General features: G+C 41.8%; 1 protein-coding gene across 1 annotated transcript in view; it reads right to left on the bottom strand.

Annotated features, from left to right (window-relative positions):
• Positions 1-23,322, bottom strand: part of LOC145400934 (protein zer-1 homolog) — a 397,151-nt gene that overhangs the window by 350,966 nt on the left and 22,863 nt on the right. Inside the window, exon 2 of the mRNA XM_080273299.1 lies at positions 20,089-20,931. Coding sequence (XP_080129425.1) covers positions 20,089-20,873 — 785 coding nt within the window. The 5' untranslated portion in view covers positions 20,874-20,931. The remainder of the gene's footprint in view (positions 1-20,088; positions 20,932-23,322) is intronic.

Below are 23,322 nucleotides of genomic sequence, written 5' to 3'. Positions count from 1 at the left end.
CTGTACATGTATAGTGTGAACATAAATGTGTGTTGTGAACTGTGACTCACGTGGTGCCTATCCTCCAATGCTGTGGCTTTGCCCATGGGCCCTTCGTGCCTCACTTACTGCTGCAGTGCTGTCACTAACCTTGTGGCCCCTCAGTGCTCCATGCCCGAATGCTCTGAGCATATCCTAGTTATGTGATGGCTGAGTTTGTGGCTTTTGTGGCAGTGCCCTGGCTGCTGCAGGTTCTGTTGGCCTTGTGCATGGTCCCAGTTTTTCTCATGGTTCCTCCACCACCTGCTAAAAGATATTGTGTCATTTCCTCCATGGAGAAGAAGATGAAAACAACTGAGAAGATGAAGCAGGGCTGGACCATTGCAAGGCTGAGCTGGCACTACAACATGCCTTGGACTACGTTAAAGGATCTATGGAAGAACAAGAACTCCACTGAGATGTTCTTCACGGTGAACATGGCACGACTGTTCGACAGAATGTGTGCAAGATGATGGCCAAGCCACACTTTGGCGAACTCGACCTGGCCTGCCTCAGGTGGTTCAGACAACAGCATGGCAGTGGGATGATTGTCCACCCCATTGAGCTAAAGGCTACAGACATCAAATTCACTGAGCAACTGGGGAACATGGATTTCAGGGCCTCTGAAAGTTGGCTGACTCTGTCCAAACTTCAACATGGGCTCTTTAACAAGAGTACCTATGGTGAAGCTTTGGATGCAGACACTGAAGGAGTAGAGAAGTTTCACACAAAGCTTAAAAACCTAACTGGTGAAGAAGATCTGTCTCAATCAGGTTTATAATGCTGATGAAACTGGTCTCTCCTTCAGGTTTGTCCCAATTAATACCTTGGCTGACGAGAGGGAGCAGTCGATACCTGGTCAAAATGTGTGCACACGGCGTGTCTCTGCTTTGTGTTGTGGCAATGCAACAGGATCGAATCATCTGTTTCTGTTATAGTGGGGCATGATAAACAGCCACGTTGTCTCTGGGGATTGATGGATAGTCTTCCAGTGATTAATTTCTACTCACTAAAGGCTTGGTTTACAGCCAAGATCTTCAAAGAGTGATTTTACAATCATGCTGTGAAAGCACTTATCCTTCACCAAACAAAGAGTTTGGTCTTGCCCACAACCAAGTGAAGGCTTTGCTCCTTCTTGACAGTCGTCCTGCTCATCTTTCTGAGGAGAAGTTGGTTGGAGATGGAGGTTGTATGAGGGTCATGTTCTTGCTCCATGATTAGGACTCCATCTTGCAACCGAGGGACCACGGTAGTATCGCAGCACTGAAGCAGCTGTACCAGAAGAGGTTTGTGGAAGATGTGATGGTTGTACTTGAAGACGAGGAGGAGGCAGCCCAAGATGAGGACAATAGGGGAGAGAGGAACTTGGCCAACATCAAGTCTGCAATCTACAACTGGGCCCAGGCTCGGAGGGAACTCTGCACTCATGCTTAAGCACGGATGGAAAATGTTCCTCAAGGGTGAAGAAGCCATTGCTGACTTTACTAGATTTGAAGTTCAGGACTTCGTCCAGCGGATGGAAGACGTAAGAGAACAAGTAACTGAGGACACCATCCATGACTGGCTGGAAGCAGACGAGGGAGACACCAGGTACCAGACTATGTCCAACAAAGAAATCATGAAGTCCATGACTGCAAGGAACACTGTAGATGCAGGTGAGGAGAAGAGGATGATGACAACAAAGTGGATGATATCTTGAAGCTCCAGCAAGTCCGCGATGCAGTGGACGTCCTTCTCGACTACTGCGTGCATTCCAATTGCCAGACCATCGTTCCCGACGCCATGGCCACCTACCTGCGAGAGGGCCGTGAAAATGTTATGAAGCAACAGTCGAGAAAGATTACCAGGCAGCCCTCCATCACATCCTTTTTCCATCCGAAGACACCTGCCACTCCATTGCCCCAGCCTTCAACTTCCCCGAATTGTCCTCTGTTGCCCCAGCTTTCAACCTCCTCACATTGGCCTCTGTTACCCCAGCCCTCTAATTCCTTAAGCTGGCCTCGTTCATTCCAGCCAGACACCACTTCGGTCACTGCTTCTTCACCACAGCCAGGCATCTCTGGCACAGCATCATCGGTGGCACAGAGGCACCTCTGCCATGGCACCATCATTTCACCCCACAGCCCTTTCATGGGTGGTGTCACCATCCAAGTTCTTGCCGCAGTCAGAAGCCTTGTTAGATCTGCATCTCGTGCCCTCTGCTACTCCATCTTTAGTGCTTACTCTTGGCTGAGACAGAATCTGGGGTGGTGGTGCTAGAATAATCATTGTGGGAGCCATTCGCCGCTAGACCTCACAGGATTAAGTGCACAGTAAGTACTGCATGGTTACTACTCTACCCTCCACTGATGCCAACACCAGGTGAAAACAATATGATTATGATTATATTTACCTCTGCCAATGAAGTTGGAGGAGGTTATGTATTCATCCATGTTTGCCTGTTTGTTTGTCAACACGTTATCTGCAAAAGTTCAGAATGAATTTAAATGAAATTTTGTGAAAGGAAGGACCATGGACCAAGAAAGAAATGATTAAATTTGGGGGCAGATCTGGATCCTGCAATGGCATTGGCATAGGTATGTGCACTCCGAGTGCTTTCTAGTATGTACTGTATTACTATATGTATCAATACTGTATTGTATTTTATGCTTAATTTCAATATTTTACTCATAAATAATACTGTAGGTAAGTTTTTAGGATAGAGGGTCAAGACAGATAGTATCACATTATCTGGCTCGATGCCGAATGGATAGCCAGTTGGGAGTACAGTACTTATGCAATATCCAGCATTCTGCAATACTGTACTTGGCGTGGGGGTTGGCTGAATTATGCTAGATAATTGGGAGTTTACTGTGATTAACCATTCCTAACCATCAGTTTCTCTCCTTGCAGGGTTGGTGATTTTTTTTATTAAAAATAAAAAATAAAAATAAAAAAATAAATTTTTTCTATTCGATTTATTTGATTTTTTTAAATTTGATTTTTCTGTTTATCATATAGCTAAAATTTCAAAAGCAGTATACTGGATACTGTCAACTTCATGTCCTGTCTATGCACTGATGGTTCAGGCTGAAAGCCACTACCCAGAATCCGGATATATACCTGTTCAGGTCTCGTCTGTACACTACTGGTTAAGGCTGAGTTCTCAGTGGTAATCAAGACAGCATATTCTAAAGCTGATTATATTACCACACAGGAAAATCTTAAGCTGAGATTATTATGACATGGCCTTATGTGACCAAGCATAGCCTACCTAGTCATATGGCTTTGGTTATTGAATATGGCTCATTAGTTATGTTGGAGTGGCCCTGGTGAGAGAGGGTAGTGTTTGGAAACTCCCTGTACTGTTGTTTGCAGATGATACTATGTTGTTGAGTGAAGGCAAAGGGGAGCTGCAAGGCTTGAGCGATGAGTTTGGGAGTGTGTGTAAGAAACGGAATCTAAAGGTGAATGTAGGGAAGGGTAAAGTGATGGCCCTTGAGAGAGGTGAAGTCAGTGAATGTACAGCGAGGTTGGATGGTGAGGAATTGGAATATGTGAGTACGTTTAAGTACTTGGGTAGTGTAGTGAGTACGTTTAAGTACTTGGGTAGTGTGGTGAGTACGTTTAAGTACTTGGGTAGTGTGGTGAGTAAGGATGGAGGTTTGGAGGGTGAAGTGCTTGAAAGGGTACGGCAGGGAAGAAAGGTTGCTGGTTCCTTGAATGCAGTGATAAGAAACAGGGAAGTGAGCATGGAAGTAAAAAAGTTACTGACAATATTGTGATACCAACTCTAACGTATGGAAGTGAAGCTTGGACGTTGTTGGAATGGCACAAGTCATTAGTGAGAGCAGTGGAAATGAGTTATTTAAGAGAAGCCTGTGGAGTCACATGGAGAGACAGGGTGACAAATGAGGATATAAAGAAGCGTTGTGGTGTGGATGTGGATGTGATAGGAAGCATTAGGAGGAATACACTGAGGTGGTTTGGCCATGTGGAGAGGATGGAGGGTGAAAGACTGACGAAGAGAGTGTGAGTGAGGTGGAGGGGGGGAGAGGGAGGGGGAAGCTGAGGATGAAATGGAGGGATGGGGTGGAGAGGTATATGGGAGAGGCGGGTGTGAGTTGGGAGCAGGGCAGTGAAATGGCAGGGGACAGGGCGATGTGGAGGCGATTTGTTTGTGGCCACCCCGAACGGGATTGAGGTGTCTGGCAATAGATAGATAGGTAGATTTATGATGTACAAATATTTTCAATACTAAGCTATACAAATGTAAAAGTATGCAAAAATATTTTTTCTGTCATACAATGTAGCAATTTCTAATGGCACCATTCTCCAAAATCTACTAACTTAAAGCTTAAGTATCTGAATAAATGAATGCCAACAAAGTTATACAAAACTTTTATAAAACCTTCAGATTTTGTTTTTGTTAACTTTTAGATTTAAAAAAAAAAAAAAAAAAAATCATGATTTTTTTTTTTTTAAGCAAAAAAATCAATGATTTAATCACATGATTAAATCAATTTGATTTAATCAAAACCAACCCTGTCCCCTTGTGAATGTGGTACCTCTCGTAACACTTCTTGTTCTTTTAGTCAAGTTTACTCATAAATAATCATTCCAACACTTCAATTTAATCTTAATTACTACCCAAGTCAAATCAAAAGCCTATTTCCACTAATGGTATCTACTAAGGCACTTTGTAAGTGTGTAATTCATAAAGCGTTATTACATTTTAGGGTGGTTTGCATGCAGAAGCCAGTCACTGCAAGACACACCGTTACTATGGTAATCGATATGCAGCCAGTGATCTACTACACTGGCTGCTTATATACAGTATTCACGTATATTTTCTCTCATCTGAAAGGTAAGAATGGTATATTAACATCTATCTGAGGGGATTTAATGCATTAAGATATTTGTATCATGCTAAAAACAAAAACAATAAAGCAATTTCGCTGTTTACTGTGGTGTTAAATGTACTAACAACTGATGTGTAATAGTTTCTTCTCATCCTACATCGGCTACTAGTGGGGGCACAGACAGGTCTCAGAGGGTTCCCATGTCATTCCGTCCTTTGTCATCATGTGATAACCACTTATTTACCACTCTGTACACTAATTAACCCTTTTTTTTATGCCTAGTGCTGTTCCTAGAGGTTACATGTTTACTACACTGAATGTTAGCTATCTTGGGGGGGAGGTAAAAAAAAAAATATTTTTCAACAGGGTCAAAGGGGGACTTTTTTTTTTTTTTTTTTTTTCCCTACCATATTGCATACCATGGATTTCATTAGTATAGTACCACATATGCAATTCGAGTTGCACAGTAAAATTCAGTGATACATTAGCCATGCAAATGGAGGGATCACTGTATTACTTTTCCTTAATCTTCCACTGCTGTGCATTGGTTTGTTCTGGTTTTGCTAGTCACCAAAATAACACAACTTTGGTGCTAGTCACCAAAATAACACAACTTTGGTGCTTTCTGACCCTTTTCAACAAAAATGTGGTAAATGTTAGGAAAAGACACTGAAGCAACACATACTACAGTACTCGTCAGAAGTATTCAGCGTTGTCCGCCGGGCGCGCAATACTTATGGCCCAAAAAGAATCACCCATTTTTGGGGGTAAGAATTGAGCCACAAGTTTGAGCTCCGAGCATGACGTCACGGTAGCCTGAGGCCTTCCGACACGCTGGTTGGTTCCCGCCTCAGTTGCCCACGGGCTGCCTGAGAGAGAGGAACTCCGCCGAGTGTCCCTCTCAAATTGCGCCATTTTTTACCGAGTGTCCCACAGTGTTTTGGCCTTTAAAACTTTGTTATGGCACCTACCCGTGAACTATCAAGTGAAATCATATCCCAGATCATTGCTCTAAAGGAGGCAGGCCACCAGACAAAGGAAATTAGTGAATTGGTTGGTGTGGCACGATTGACAGTACGTCGTTGGTGTGCGCGGTTTCGGGAGGAAAACAGTGGTGAAGTTCCCACAAAGAAACCGAGGTCTGGTAGGCCCAGGAAAACTTCCCCAAGGTCTGTTAATGTTTTAAAACGTGCAGTGGAGTTTAATCCTCATGTGAGTGCAAGGAAAATTAAGGAGAGCAACCCGGAAGTGTTTGGTGAGGTGTCAGTGAGAACAGTGTCTCGTAGGGTGCATGAGCTTGGTTACACAAGTCACAGGCCTGTGAAAAAGCCTCTTCTCTCTAGCAGCCAGATAATTCGTAGGCTTGCCTTTGCTAATAAATATCTAAACTGGGGTGAGGAGCAATGGTTGTCAGTGTTGTGGTCTGATGAGGCAACGTTTAGTGTTACCTGTAACAGAGGAGCACGCAAAGGTAGTGACCCACTTGACCCACAATATGTAGAAAGCACAGTTAAACATCCTGATTCACTCATGGTATGGGGTTGTTTCTCAGGGAAGGGTTTGGGGAAGCTTGTTGTACTTCCCAAGAACCTCAGAGTGAATCAGGATGTTTACCTGGAGCTTCTGTGTGATCATTTACCAGACTCCTTCGAGCTAACAGGTGCACGAGTGTTTCAGCAGGACGGTGCACCTGCTCACAAGGCCAAATCGGTCACCAATTGGCTTCGTGACTGCGAGGTATCATTCATGACAGACTGGCCAGGAAATAGCCCAGACCTCAACCCCATTGAAAACCTCTGGTACCTCGTAAAGAGGAGTATCCAAGGGAAGGACGTGAGCTCTCAGCCTAAGCTGGAAGCTGCCATTCGTGACTCCTGGGACAAAATACCCCTCCAGCACCTCAGGAGCCTCGCCCTTTCACTTCCAAGACGTCTCAGGTCCGTGAAGAAACGTAAAGGCTACCCTACAAAGCACTAAAGGTAAATAAAATGCATTATTTTTATGTTTTTTCAATGTTGAAAGGTTTGTTTCTCAGGAGGGACGCAGGGCGCTCCATACTTCTGACGAGCACTGTACTTTCACATAAGCTACCTAATGATGCATGTTGATCCACTGTTGCTTTAGTATTCTGCAAAAGAACACAGTTTTGGTGGTTTGGTGCTCAACTAGCTTTACTATTATTATTATCATTTTCTTTTTCAGCAACACGGTGGTGAATTTTGTGGCCTATCTGATGGAGCCAGGATTTCGAAGGCTTGAATGATGACTGAATGTAAGTGTGGCCCATTGAAGTGGGCAACTCTGGCTGTCTGGATATTGCCACTCCTCATCCTGTTCTAGGGTGGGAGAGGAGGTCCGGATGATGATAACGTTACCAACGTATCATCCCTTTTCATAAGTTTTCCAATGATGTGCACAGATCTACTGTAACTTAGCCCTCTCCAGGAACACCTGGGTCTGACAGACCCAGGCAATTATTTCGATGCTATAGTTCAATAAGTTATAGATGCCAGGGATCCCTGTCCAATAGCTTCCTAACTTTTTGTGCCCATGCAGGGAGTAGGGGGTTACTTTCATGTCTTGCTATGTTTTTGCAATATATCACTCAGAACTGCATGTTGGGCCTATGAGACCCAGGTGTACCTGAGGAGGGGAGAGAATTTTTCACTCCAAGTTTGCAGGTTGTTTCTATGCTGTGTGGGATCCACTATACCCATAACGAAGGACCTCCATCCCTCAAGTGCTGACACAATTGCTAGGCTCACAGTGTTTTTTGTTATCAAGTATGGCGACTGCCGAAAATATATATATATATATATATATATATATATATATATACATATATATATATATATATATATATATGGTTTGGCATTTTTTTTCACTTTTTAAAAATGTAGAGTTAAGTGACTCAAAATTTATTTGTATAATTTTGTAACTGATAAGACCTAATAATTTGTACGATATTCCGGAATTCATTATGTGAAACATGTGACAGTACAGCATTTTTAAAACCCTGGGTCTGATAGACCCAGGTGTACCAGCACCTAAGTTGTATGCGAAACTGTAGGTGTACCTGAGGAGGGTTAATAATCTCTGAGATAACACAGTTCTAGTGCTGTGTGTGGCACATGAATCCATACTCTATCTCAATTCTTTGTAGATATGAGGTAAGGTGTGGACACCTACAGTATGCCACACACACAGAGGGAGGCAAAGGAGGCAGACGTGCGACATCGGCGCTCCGTACCGAACCAACACAGCCAGTGGCATTACCTAAATTAGTATCTTTATATGAGTCAAGCTCTGTACCAGGTTAGACTAAATGATTTTTCATTATTAAAAGAAAAAAAATAACAAGAAGTTTAAACAAGATTTGTTCAAACAGAAAAGTGAACCAAGACGAAAGAATGCGCTCAGTCAGCTGAGGTTTGTTTAGACTACAGCAGCACGGGGAATGTAAGTACATACTCTGTACTTTTAGTATTGCACAAAGGATACATACTTTAGTAAAGCAAATTTTGAAAAGAAAAGGGATAAAGGTAGAAAGCAAAATGATGATTTCTACCAAGAACTGTTAAAGTGGAGACTCACAATAGACTGGCTGAACGTGTACACAAACTAGAAATGGCTTTCAAAAATAAAATTGATGAAATAAAGATGCAGATGCACTTGCAAAAGGAAGAAATAGAAAAACTAGGAAGGGAGGCCAACAAGAAAGACACAACTATCAGTGAACTAACAGTGGAACTGAGTACACTTAGGAAGAAAATGAGTGAAATGGGAAGTACAGCAGTCAATCACGTTTTTTTTTTTTTTTTATGCGAGGAAGAAGGGACCAAAGGCCATGAGCCTGCAGTAACAGTTCCCTCCAAGAGAAAAACAAAATACAATAGAGAGCCAAATTCAAGATCCGATCATTTTGAGATGCCTGGACACACTGCGTTTGAAAGACTGGAGATCATAGGCAGCAGGAAATACAGACAGAGGGAGACAGTTCCAGAGCTGACCTGTTGCATAAATGAAAGACTAGGAGTAATGGTTAACTCTTGCATTACAGAGCTGGACAGAAAAGGGAAGAGAGTTTGCTGCCAGATGGGTGCTACGCGCCCGTCGTAGAGGTGAAGGAATGCAAGCAGACAGTTCAGAGGAGCAGTGACCATTAAAGTAGCGATAGAAAAGAGATAAAGATGCAACAGTGCGGCGAAGAGACAGAGGTTGAAGGGAGTCTGTAGGAGGAGGAGAGTTAATGAGATGAAAAGCCTTTGACTCCACCCTATTGAGAAGAGATGAATGTGGGGAGCCTCCCCACACATGAGAGTTGTACTCCACACAGGGACAGATAAAACCCTTGTATAGAGTCAACAATTGTGCAGGGGTAAAAAAAGAGCGGAGTCGGCTTAGCACACCCAATCTCTTGGAAGTAGATTTTACAAGAGATGTAATGTGATCTTTCCAAGATAAGTCCCGAGTAAATGAAACCCCAAGCATGTTCAAGGATGGTGCAGGATTAAGCTGAATATTATCAAACATTAGTGGGTATACCTGTGGAAGATTTTGTCGGGTTGATAGGTGTATGAACTGAGTCTTAGATGCATTAAAAACAACCATATTATTTTTACCCCAGTCAGAGATACGAGCTAAATCAGACATTAGGTGTGCCATAGCCTCATCCCTTGTTTGTTGAAGTAACTGATGAGATGGGCGTTGCGAGAACCGAATGGAAAGGTGAAGGGTGGAGTCATCAGTGTATGAGTGGATAGGGTTAGATGTACAGCTTAGAAGATAATTGATGAATAAAAGGAGGAGAGCTGGTGATAGGACAGAGCCCTGAGGAACACCACTGTTGACAGATCTAGGAGAAGAACGATGGCCGTCTACAACAGCGGCTATAGAACGACCAGAAAGGAAGCTAGAGATGAAGGCACAGATAGAAGGATAGAAACCGTAGGAGGGCTGTTTGGAAATTAAAGATTTATGCCAGACTCGATCGAAAGCCTTTGAGATGTCAAGTGCAATGGCAAAGCTTTCGCCAAAGTCCCGAAAGGAGGATGACCAGGAGTCTGAAAGGTAGGTGAGAAGATCGCCAGTGGAGCGTCCCTGACGGAACCCGTACTGATGATCGGAAAGTAGGTTGTGATGGGAAAGATGCCTTAAAATTTTTCTATTAAGAATTGACTTGAAAACTTTTGAAATACAGGACGTTAAAGCAATTAGACGATAGTTGGAGGGTTGGGAGTGGTCACCCTTCTTTGGGACTGGCTGAATGAGAACAAACTTCCAGCAAGAAGGAAAGGTACAAGTTGACAGACAAAGGCGAAAGAGTTTGCCTAGGCAGGGAGTAAGCAGAGAAGCACAGTTCTTGAGAAAAACAGGAGGGACCCCATCAGGCCGATATGCCTTGTTAGTACTGAGGCCAGTGATGGCAGAAAATACATCAGCTGAAGAAATTTTAATGTCAGCCATGAGGAAGTCAGAGGGGGGAAGTGATGGAGGAACAGCACTGGAATCATCTAAGGTGGAATTGGAGGAGAAAGTCTGTGCGAAGAGATCTGCTTTATCAGTAGAAGAAATAGCTACAGAACCATCAGAGTAGAAAAGAGGAGGGAAGGATGATGAGGTAAAGGTGTTAGAAAGATTTCTGGCAAGGTGCCAGAAGGAGCGGGAAGAATTCGAGTTGGAGAGTTGAGAGCATTTAGTATGGATGAAATTATTTTTAGTAGAGCGAAGAACAGACTTAGCACGATTCCGGGCAGAAACGTAAAGATGATGTGATTCAGGGGTGGGTTGGCTCCGGTACCTTTTGTAGGCCCTCTCCTTGTTGCGGACAGCATTAGAACAAGCGTGATTAAACCAAGGCTTTCTTGCGTTAGTCAAAGGATATGAGAAAGGAAGGTATGCTTCCATGCCCGAGAGAATAACCTCCGTAATGCGCAAGGCACACTCAGATGGCTCATGGCCATGGAAGCAATAATCATTCCAGGGAAAATCAAAGAAGTACTGCCTGAGGGCCTCCCAGTCCGCGGCTTCAAAATGCCACAGACGACGTTTCCCTGGAGGGTCCACAGGCCGTACCGGAGTGATAGGACAGGTTAAGGTAATAAGGTTGTGATCGGAGAAGCCCAATGGAGAGAAAAGATTAACAAAGTAAGCAGAAGGATTAGTTGTGAGGAAGAGGTCAAGTATGTTGGAGCTCTCTCCAAGGCAGTCAGGGATACGGGTAGGGTGCTGTACAAGCTACTCTAGGTCATTAAGGATAGAAAAGATGTAGGCTTGTTCACCAGGTGGATCAGTGAAAGGAGAGGAGAGCCAAAGGTGGTGGTGAACATTGAAATCTCCTAGAATGGAGATTTCAGAGAAAGAAGAAATGGATAGAATGTGTTCCATCGTAGAAGTCAGATAGTCGAAGAATTTTTGATAGCCAGTAGAATTAGGGGATAAGTAAACAGCACAGATATATTTAGTCAGAGAATGACAGGAAAGCCGAAGCCAGAGTGTAGAGAATTCAGAAGAATCAAGTTCAGGAAAACGAGAGCAAGATAAGTCGTTGCGTATATATACACAACAGCCACCTTTGGCTTTGAAATGAGTATAGAGAAAGTAGGAGGATACAGAAAAGGGTTTGCTGTCAGTTGCCTCTGACAGCTGAGTCTCAGTTAGAAAAAGAAGGTGAGGTTTAGAGGAGGAGAGGTGGTGCTCAACAGAGCGAAAGTTAGAGGAAAGGCCGCGAATGTTGCAGAAATGAAGAAGAAGAGAGTCAGACAGTGGTTCCAGGCACCTCGAGTCGTCACCGGGAGAGGGGCGGATGGTGGGGGCATTTATGGTCCCCCCCCCCAGGGACTCCGAGGCTTGGTGATGAGACGCCATTTTAGTGAATTTTAAATAGGAAGTGTAGTGTGTACTGTGCATGTTGTTTGGTGTAGATAGTCAGAGAAATTTGTACTGGAGAGCATGCTGGCCTACACTCTGTGTAACTGAGACACTGAAAAAGTTCAGCAAAGGGGGATGGTCAGGAACTGGTCCTGAGGGCTGATGAAATGGGACCTCCAGCACTCCCTGTCATCAGCTTTCCATCCACCTCGGGAGTACTGCCCTGCTCGACTGGTGCTACAGTCTACTCCTCCAAAAAATGACACAGAGACAATTAGGCAAGTAAGCAGTCTGGTAGACCAAAGCAGTGATATTGAGGAGAAGATAACACAGGTGAATGAAGCTGTGCAAAGCTACAAAAATGATGTGGAAACCACGTATGCTGAAATGGTGAAAGTAAAGAAAGACTTAGAAACAAGGGTGGAGGAAAAAAGCATTAAACAGGAAGTGAAAAGAATAACCCAAAACAATCCAAAGTTAGTCAGAGATTCAGTAGATATAAACAAATCTACAGTAATCACTGGTATAGAAGAGGAAGAAGTAAAAAACAAGATCACAAGAGACAAAAAGGAGATGGCAAATGTAATGAGCTTATTGAAAGAAGTATCAGAGGAAATCTGTAGTAAACATATATAGGAACACAAAAGGTTAGGGAAATACGAGAAAAGCAGGACAAGACCTCTAAAGGTGACTTTCCAGAGTGTAAACACTGTAGAGGAGACACTAAAAAATGCAAAGAATCTTATGGAAAAAGAGAAGTTCAAATATGTATGGATAAAAAGATGCCTAACACAAGAGGAACTGGAATTACTGAAAGAGAAAAGGGAGGAAGCAAAAACAAAAAATGAGGGAAGATCAGAAGAGGGGAAGATCAGAAGAGGAGAAGAAGAAATTTTTTTCCAAAGTACTAGGATTGCAGATACGAAAGTGGTACACAAACAGGATGGAATAAAAAGGAGGAAGGTAGTAAAACCATGTCATGACAAGTATATAAACAAGATGATAAAGTTGATGTACTCAAATGTGGATGGAAAATGAACAACAAATAATATGCCTAACTGAAACAAAATTAACACCAAGGATATCCAATGACATACTAAACTTAGAGGAATACAATATATGGAGAAGAGACAGAAATTTAAAAAAAGGAGGAGGAATTATAATACAATAATCACTCTAATATCCGGACGCCCAATAACCGAACATCCCCACTAACCGAACCTTATCATCCTGGGGGGGGGGGGAATATCGATCCCCCCCCCCCGTCCGTAATTTGAACTTGCCGCACGCGCCGCGTGAGAGCATTGTTTTGGTTCGTCATTCCTCCGACGTCCGATAGAGCGCCGCTGCATCCTCCCCACTTCCCGCCTGTCTCTCACCGCGACTGGACCTACGCTCTTCGCAATGGCTGCCCACGTGCTCGCTTTTGTGGTGGTGCCGTACTTGCTGCAAGGCCTCCTGCTGCTCTCTGCCCTCCTCTTAGTGTGTGTGATGATGGCCCCGCCTCCTGAAAAAAGGAAGAGAGTGGTGTTGACTCTGGAGAAGAAACGGGAGATATTGGAGAAAGTTGATGCGGGTTGGTCTTCTTCACGCATTCTCCGCGAGTTTAACCTGGCCCGGTCGACTTTGTTCGATATCAAACGTTCCCGAGACAAACTCATGCAGTACACGGCTGACTTCTCGTCGAGAAGCAAACACAACGTGGAAAGGAAGGTTATGTTTACCCCCAAGTTTGCAGAAATCGACAGATCCACGTTGATTTCGTACCGACAGCAACGTGCAGCTGGTGTGATGGTACGTGGAACGGAGCTGAAGGCTGCTGCTGAGAAGTTTGCAAGGCTTCACGACGCCCTAGACTTCAAGGCATCCAAGGGTTGGCTCTTCGCGTTCAAGTTGCGACATGGCCTTACTAACCGTAAAGCACATGGCAAAGCATTGGACGCTAACGAGGATGGAGTTGACGAGTTTCGGCACAAGGTGAAAGGCTTGATTGACAGGGAGGGCCTCACTCTCGGTCAAGTCTATAACGCAGACGAAACTGGCCTATTCCATCGCTCGGTGCCAACGAACACTCTAGCCGATGAGACGGAGAAGCGTGTACCTGGCCGCAAGCTTTCTAAGGAACGGATATCTGCTTTGTGTTGTGCCAGTGCTAACGGCATGCACCGGCTTAAGCCCGTTATTGTTGGCCGTGCAAAGCAGCCTCGGTGCCTTCGTGGGGTGATGGATGTCCTTCCTGTCGTATGGTACCATTCTTTGAAAGCATGGTTCACAGCTGTGATTTTCAAAGACTGGTTTCACCGTCACTTCATCAAGGAGGTCATCCAGTACCAGATGAAGACACTGGGAATCCCTCGCGACCAGGTAAAGGCTCTCCTTCTCCTCGACAATGCACCTGCCCACCCGTGCGACAAGGACTTGGTTGCTGAGAACGGCCGTATTAGGTGCATGTTTCTGCCACCTAATACGACTGCTCTCATTCAACCCATGGACCAAGGAGTGATCGTGGCAACAAAGCGCCTGTACCGTCGGAAGTTCCTGGACGAGGTGATGGTTGTTCTCGAGGACGAGGACGAGCGCAGGGAAGGACGTGACACTCGAGGCAAGCGGACTTTGGAAAACCTTCGCCGCTACAACATCAAGTCTGCGCTGTACAACTGGGCTAGTGCATGGAAGGAAGTCCCTGTGAAAACTCTTGAAAATGGTTGGTCTCGTCTGCTTCTCGGAACAGATGTGGAGTACGATTTTCTAGGGTTTGACGTGGATGACTTCCATGCACGGCTACGTACGCACGGCGACGATGTTGATGTGGACGATGTTCGTGAGTGGTTGGATGACGAAGAGGGCGATCCTGGGTATCAGACGTTGTCTGATATCGAGATCGCGTCTTCGGTTGCTGGTGTCAGTCCCGAACTTGAAGATTCCGACGACGAAGGCGATGATGATGCGGACTCCTCTCAGCAGGACACTACTCCAGCCATCCCCAAGCTGAGCGCACTCCAGGAACATATAGAGTTCGTCCTAGACTACCTGGAACACCCGGACTGCAACAGGGAGATGGGGCCCCTGGGACTCGTGGAGAAAGTGCGTGCTTTCCGGCAGCGCATCATCAATCGCCAGAATCGTCGGTCCTTGCGTCAGTCAACGATTGACAGTTTTTTCAGGCCCGTGACCCCCGCTGTGCCAAGCCCTGGTTCCACTCCGTTGCCTCCCCAAGACAGGCCCTCATGCTCCGAGCCACAGCCCAGCACATCAGCTACAGTGGAGTCACCGCTCGATGTGAGTTTGCGGCTTTCCTCAGAGTCTTCTGTAGTCGGTACGCCATCACCACGACCCACCGATGCACCCCTTGGTCGCCTGCCAGTGATACTCTCGGACTCTGACAGTGAATAAACAGCAAGAACTTCTCCACTAGACCACACGGGAATTTTGAGTGTTGTGCAGTGAAAAAAACGGTGTGTTGTGTTAAGGTTTTCGAAATGAGAGAAAAGACTCAGTGGAAACAAAATTTAACGTAACTAACCTTCTTTGTTTTGGCTTTTGAAAAGATTGGGAAAAGTTAATGTGCAACACTAAAGTTAACTGGAACATTATTTGGACTAAAGTGAACACTGTGAAGAGAACGGACTTCTGTGTGTTATTGACTAAGTTCAGTGCAAGACTTCAGGAAGAGTGTACTGCAAGTGCTTCAGGAAATCGTTCTTACTGTCAGAGTCCGAGAGGAGGCGGTTATTCATCGAGGTGGCCAGGGACTTGCTGTAAGTAGCCAGAATGTTTCATATTGTACTTTTTTCCATACTATACTTACCAGAATGTTTCATACTGTACTTTTTTGCATACTATACTTACCTCATGCATGTGCAGTAGGAATGTGTTTTTCAGAGTTAGGCTAGGTTAGGGTCCATAAGTACCAGAATGTTTATTAATGTATGAACATACTTCTAAACCCTCATTTTATGTTTCTTTTGCATTTATTTCAGTCATTTATGTGCCTTATTGGTGTGATTTGGGTGTTAAATAGGTGCTATGCATGTCCAGAGGGAGCTGTATTGGTGTTTCTCTGAGTTAGGGTCCATAAGTACAAGTCCATAAGCTGGGGCCCAATATCCGGACGAAACCAATAACCGAACCTACCGATGGCTCTATTGATCCGGATATTGGAGGGGTTACTGTATTAACTAAGAAAAATCTAAAAGTCAATGAAATAAAACTAGATATACCATCACAAGTAGAACTGATTGCAGTCGAGATCAACTCATCTGAAGGGAAAGTAATTGTAGCCAATTTGTACATGCCACCCAGATCAAACACATGGGAAAGAGATGAATATGAGGACCTGGCAGAGAGTACAATTCAGAGTTTAAGAGCATTACTACATAAAATGGAAGAGAAATCAAAAAGAATTATACTAACTGGAGATTTTAATACAAATATAAATTGGAATACTCTAGATATAATTAGCCAAGAAAGCTGTTGGGACCAAAAGCTCCTGGATCTCGTGCAAGAGTTATTCCTAACGCAACATGTGAGGGAAACCACCAGAGAAAGAGGACTCGATATACCTTCAGTGTTAGATCTAATATTTACTAGGCAAGAAAATGATATTGACAGTTTAATATATCACCCTCCACTCAGCAAAAGCGACCATGCAGTACTAAATTATAACTTCAGGACAGCATATGACATAGTAAACAGCAATGACAGCTACAAAAAGAGCCTAAACTATTAAAAGGGAAATTATCAAGACCTAAAGAAGTATTTCTTAGAAGTTGATTGGGAAAATGAGCTTAGAGGACAAGATTTAAATGCTGTATATAAAAAATTCTGTGAATTTTATGAAATAGGAGTCCAGAAGTACATCCCACAGCACAAAGAAGCAGATAAGAAAATACAGAAATGGTTCAATACAGAATGTAAAAAATCAAAAGAAAGAAGAGATTTGTTGTGGAATAGATACAGAAGACATAATAGTGAAAGGGTGTATAATAATTACAAATAGGCAAGAAACGATTATACAAGAATAAGGAGGGAAGCCCAAAAACAGTTTGAGGAGGATATAATAAATAAAAGTAGTGATCAACCAAAGCTGTTTTACAGCTACATTAGAAGCAAAACCAAAGTAAAAGATATAATACAATCCATTACGGACGAGGGAATCACTTATACACAAGAGAAGGATATTTGTGAAGCACTAAATAAAAATTTCCAATTAGTTTTTACAGAAGAAAAAAATTTTGAGAGGGACTATGTGGAACATGCATACTACCAGATATACAAATAGCAGAAAAAGTAATACAAGAGGAGTTAAGTAGATTAGACAGAGGAAAAGCAAGTGGTCCTGATGAAATTTCATGTTGGGTACTACGAGAACGTGCAAAGGAGTTAAGTAAACCATTATTTTTAATTTTCAAGAAATCCTTGAGTCAAAAAAGCAAATATTGTCCGCTTATTCATGAAAGGAAATAGACAAAATCCACTCAACTACCGACCAGTATCACTGACCAGTGTTGTAAGCAAGGTATTACAAAAGCTTATAAGAAAAGCTTGGGTAAACCACCTAGAAGAACACAGTATGATAACAGAAAGACAGTTTGGTTTCAGAAAAGGAAAATCATGTGTTACTAATCTGTTGAGCTACTATGACAGAGTAACAAACACAATACAGGAAAGGGAAGGATGGGTGAACAGTATCTATTTAGATTTCAAGAAAGCTTTTAACACAGTACCACACCAAAGACTTTTATGGAAACTGTACCATCAAGGAGGAAGTCGAGGCAAACTGTTTTGTTGGATGCAACACTTTCTCATAAAAAGAGAAATAAGAACAGTACTACGAGGAAACTACTCATCATGGAAAGAAGTGACTAGTGGAGTACCACAGGGTTCAGTGCTGGCACCAATCATGTTTTTAGTGTATATAAATGTCATAAACAGTAACACTGGAAATGAGAGCTATCTGAATATGTTTGCAGATGATGCAAAAATACAAAGGAGAATTACTAACACAGACTCTTGTAAAGAGCTACAAGAAGAATTAAATAAACTTCATGAATGGAGTAGTACATGGTAAATGGAATTCAATGTGGACAAGTGTCATGTAATCAAGTTTGGTAAAAGTGGAAAAAGACCTGATTGGGATTATAAGTTAGGAAATAAAACCCTATACACATCAGAAAGAAAGACCTAGGTGTGATCATCAATAACAGACTATCTCCGGCTGACCACATCAGCGAGAAGGTACGGAACATGTATACACTGCTTGCAAATATGAGAACAGCATTCACATACATAAATGAAGACATGCTAAGAAGGATAATAACATCATTCATTAGACCAACCCTGGAGTATGCATCAGTAGTCTGGAGTCTTCATCTCAAAAAAGACATAGACAAGATTGAAAAAGTTCAAAGGGCCGCTACAAGATGGATACCAAGCTTAAGGGACCTAAGCTACGAAGAAAGACTAAATAAACTGAATCTACCAACACTACAGGAGCGAAGGAAAAGACGTGACATGATAATGCTATATAAGTGCATATCAGGGAAGGAGAAAATAGACATAAATGATTACTTAACAGATGGAGAAGCATCAGCAAGAGGACACTGCAAAAAACTGCATAAGAAGAGAGGTGATTAAGACGTAAGGAAATTCAGTTTCCCAAACAGAGCAATTGACCAATGGAATGCACTACCAAATGAAATAGCATGTGCCAAAATAATTCACAAATTTAAGGATATGTACGATAAATATGGTTTAGGACACGGGACAGTACGAGCTTGACTCATTCCTGTAAAGATACAATTAGGTAAGAACAATTAGGTTAGATATATTTCATCCTGCTTTCTCACTTCATCCTACTGTATACAGCATGCTACAACTTATTATCAATTTTATTTCCTTTCCATTATTTATTTGTTTTAGTTAGCATTCACTCTCAACTTGCTTCATATGAAAACTCTTTTAAAGTCAATCACTACATTTTGCACATCACTCTTACTTTCTGCCAAGAATACAAAAATTATCACTGAAGTCCAGAGTTACCCTTCTACCTGTTCTCACTTTCAACTCCTTGACTACTCCATCCATACATACACTGAACAACCAAGGTGATTTACTAGTAACACATCCCTGTCTTACACATACATTAATACTAAAAGGATCACTGTGCTTCTTTCCTACCTTCACACATACACTACAACCCTCATTAGAGAATTTTATTGCCCTCATCAAAGTCTTACCTATACCCGATATATCCAACACATTCCACAAACCCTCTCAATCCACCAATCATAAACTTTCTCCAAAATCATAAGCGCAATATACAGCTTCTTAGTCTTTGCAATATACCGTACTTCTCAGTTGATATCCTCATTATAAGTGTCTGACCAATACATCTCCTACTCTTTCTTAACCTACCTTAATCAATCATCACCTGTTATATTATCTATACTGTTTTACACCCTCTCTACATGTATCCCACCATACTCTTGCCTTGATATGCCTAATAAACTAATCTCTCTATGATTTTTTTACATTCTTCCTTAATACAAACTTCTTTGTACAAAAAAATTATAACTATTGTACCTATATCCAGTCTTCTGGCACTTTCCCTGCATCCCATACAAGTCTGCATACACTGTGCATTATATCAACTCCCTTGTCACTACCATAGCTCAATGTTTCTCCACTAATACCATCCATTTCTGTTACTTTGAAACTTCATCTTATTAAATGCTGTAAGTATGTCCCCTGTACTAATTATGTCCCACTCTCATTCACAAATAGTAATTCATTAATAACACTCCTTTATATACAAAATTTGATCAATCACTTTTCAATATCTTAACTGTATTTAGCAACCCTGTAAGTTTTGTGACTGCTGATGCTTAAGACCACCTTGTTCTTACTCTCATGCAATGCAGATCATTACTATAGTAGGATCTGATGGTGACTAAAAGTGTAATTTGAAAAGCCCCCTAAATGGTGCCTTTGGTAACGAATATGTTAAGCAACGATAAGCAGTGTTGTTATGGTGCCATTTTACTACTACTGGCCAGCCTATTAAACTACAAACACTCTTTCACATGCAATTCTGTTTTAAACATTTCTAGATTTAGTGTAACTGAACCCTTATGTTACAAGTTATTATATCAAAGCTACAAAACAGAGGCATTATCAGACTAAGGAACATCACAACATTTGAAAAATTTATACTGGTAAGAAAAAATCACAACATAATGATACAATATCACAACAAATATCAAAACTTCTCCAAAGCCATGACCACTTAACATAATCCAGTACAGTATAAGGGAATGTTGTGATATTTCTTGGCCAAAAATATGCTGGCAATACAGACTTCAAATTCTTCAGTTCTGAGAGGTGTGGTAGAATGTCTTGCATCCGCCGGACACTGTGAAGGTTGAGATAGGTGAGCTGCTTTAGAGGAACGAGATGCTTGGCATGGAGTACGAAGCATCCAGCCAAGTCAAGGTGAGTGAGTTTAGTCAGTGGCTGCAATAAAAGACCAAAGTACTCAGAGTCATTGGACTGGACGAGATCTCGGACAATCAGCTTGCGGAGGTTTGGAGTTCGTAGAATGTGACCTCTCCTCTTAATCTCATTCAGAGTATTAGAGTCAGATGTATCAGTTGAGTCTGATTGTGTGTCAGTGATCAAACTTTCAAGTAGAATGTCTGTTGTTTTGCCAATCACTAGTTTTTGGATACTCTCACCATACTTATTTATATAATCTAAAGTTCTTTCAGTAAGTTTTCTACACTTGCTAATATCAAGCTCAACTAAGTTATGGGACAGCAAGACACGCAGCCCATCATCAGAAACATTAGTGTTTCTCAAAGTCACTCTCTTTAACCTTGTGCAAGCATGATCTCTGAATATATTAATAAATCTATCATCTAATGCAGCAGGATCTCTTTCCTGCCATAAGCTGATTAATCTCTCGCATAACTCAGTAGGAAGTGCCACTCCTGGCCGTAGAAACCACAGGCCACTCAATCGATGCTGACTGCAGAAGGTTTCAGGGTGCGCAATGGCATATTTCCCACATATGTCCAAGAGTGGCTCTGGAGCCTTGTCCTCCCAAGGGCAGAAAACTTTTACTGGTAATCCTTCAAAGCTCATTTTCCTGTCCTGCCACTATGTACTCTGCCCTCCTTGTTACATCATCCTTCCTGTGGCTCTGTCAAAATAAAGAAACAGTTATCAACTGAATGTATTTACTTATATACACACACATGATTTCATTTAAGATTTTATTTACTATTTATCAATAAACATATAATGAATTACTGTATATATGTATACATAATACATAAATGTACAATCTCACCAAAAATTATCCAAATGTTGTAAGCACCAAGCATTTTGAAATGTCAAATATTTGTATGACCAGAGAATCTCCTAAAGTGTATCTATCAGTAATGGTTACTGCACCATACACCAGTGTAATGGCTTCAGAGTATGTCACTTAAATCTGGCATGCCAGCCATTTCATTATGACAAACTACATTCTGCTAACTTTTACATTCATCTGACCAGGTATCTGGGTATCTATTGGTGAGAATGCAGATATCTAAACATATAAATATGTATATATTAAAAAAAAAAAAAAAAAAAAAAAAAAAAAAAGGCATCCCTGTTCCAGTCTCACATCTGAATAAAAGGACTCACTCAATTCATATTCTACACAGATTGCTGTCCTTGTACCCTCACACTTATTCTTGCTGGTGTTCATCAATTTCCAATTTACTCTGTATATTTTAGGTATCTTCCATAGCTATTTTCTGTCTATCTACTCTGTCATATGCTTCTCCAGATACACAAAGGTGGCATACAACTTCCTTTGCTTTATTAAATATTTTTCTATTATATTTTGTCATATGCGTTCTACAGACCCACGATAACACCATGTAACTTTTTTTCACTAAATATTTTTCCATTAGACATCTCAAAAGTGAAGATCTGGTTTAAACAACCCCTCCCTCTCCTAAAAACCCTCTTGTTCCTCTCTTATCATTCCCTTGATCCTTTCCCTCACTATGCTGACAGCTATCTTACAATAGTGTATATCTTTCCCACTGTGCCAAAAAAAATAAATACCTATATGACTGTCATATGTTTCTTGCTTCCCTTTCCTTTTGTACAAGGGGACTATTATATTTGATTTCCTGTCCATTTTCCAAAACCAATATGCATGTTTTTCATATCCACTCAATCATTATCTATCCTCTATATTTCAATAGTTCACCACACACTCAAATCAATACTTGGCATTCACCCACTTCTGACTTCCATCATTACCTCACACACTTTTGTCCTACTAATCTCTCCTCCCTTCTTCTTTCATTCAGACAACGCCAAAGCACACGCGTGTGTGACAGGTGCAACACATCCACAAACACCCCTCCTGTCACACCTAACACAACTGTCCCCCCCACCCCCTTCAAGAACTCCCCCACTCACACTACCACAGACATCACACCTTAGTGCCTGTGCACAAACACTACTCCTACAATATGGACATACACCAGATGCACACCACCTCGAACACACAAACATACTACAGTACAACTAAATGTTGATGGCCTTTAAACTGCGGCGTCCCGTCGACATTCTTTAACCCTTACACCGCGGGCATGTTTCCCAATGTTTTGCGTATCCCGCGGGGTCATTCGGGCTGACAGACTCTCAAAAAATATTTGCCAAAAATCAGTTATTAGTCCTAGAACATTAAAATTACATATGCATATGGCACATACCTTCAGCTTTCTCCTGGGATGTTTGTTGAGCCTTCGTCAATTACCGTAGGACTTGTGGAGACCTCTGAAGTTGGGTAACAAAGTCTCCACTTTACACTTCCTGACAACCCGTAATATGATTACCACAGCCAGATATTAACACTATAAACACTACTCTATGATTATCAAGTAGTTTGGGATCCATACTCCAAAAAAAAAACACTGTGAAAGCAATGAAAATTACGAGCGCGTATGACCTTCCCACTGGCGCTAGTTCGCTGTTGGTATTCTGTCATTTATTATTCATAAAACCCCTCACACTTTATATTTCTATTACTATATAACACTTATATATATCTACAGTCTTTATCCATAAGTTTCTTTCAGTAGTATTAGTTTATTGTCACTGTAGGGATTCAATTTCTTTCAGTAAAATACGTAGCATTCACTTTCTCGTCCTGTATACTAGCATTGAGTGAATGTCACTTTCACCTTCACTCTCATAACTCATAGTATTCATACATGCTAGTGTGAAACTTTCACTTTCATTACTCCTAGGGTATATACTCGTATTCTTATAATACTACTCATTTACATTTCTATTTACGTTCTCTATTTTATTTACGTTATTTACATTTCTATTTTATTTACACTGTGTTATGCACTGTCACTTGAAGTAACTTATAAAACTATTTTCCACTGTTCACGTATATTTATTCATTACTTTCACTTGCTGTTTACACGTTATTTACACATTATTTACAATTCCACTTGCACTGTTTTACCCAATAGAAAGATCGTAGTCACTCTTTTATCAATTGTCAGCCCTTTAC

Source organism: Coenobita brevimanus, chromosome 54 (genome assembly GCF_032717465.1).
Source record: "Coenobita brevimanus isolate Jiangsu-jjx chromosome 54, ASM3271746v2, whole genome shotgun sequence".
Lineage (NCBI taxonomy): Eukaryota > Metazoa > Arthropoda > Malacostraca > Decapoda > Coenobitidae > Coenobita > Coenobita brevimanus.
Note: the sequence above shows the minus strand (reverse complement) of the source record. Positions and strands in the feature narration are given on the sequence as shown.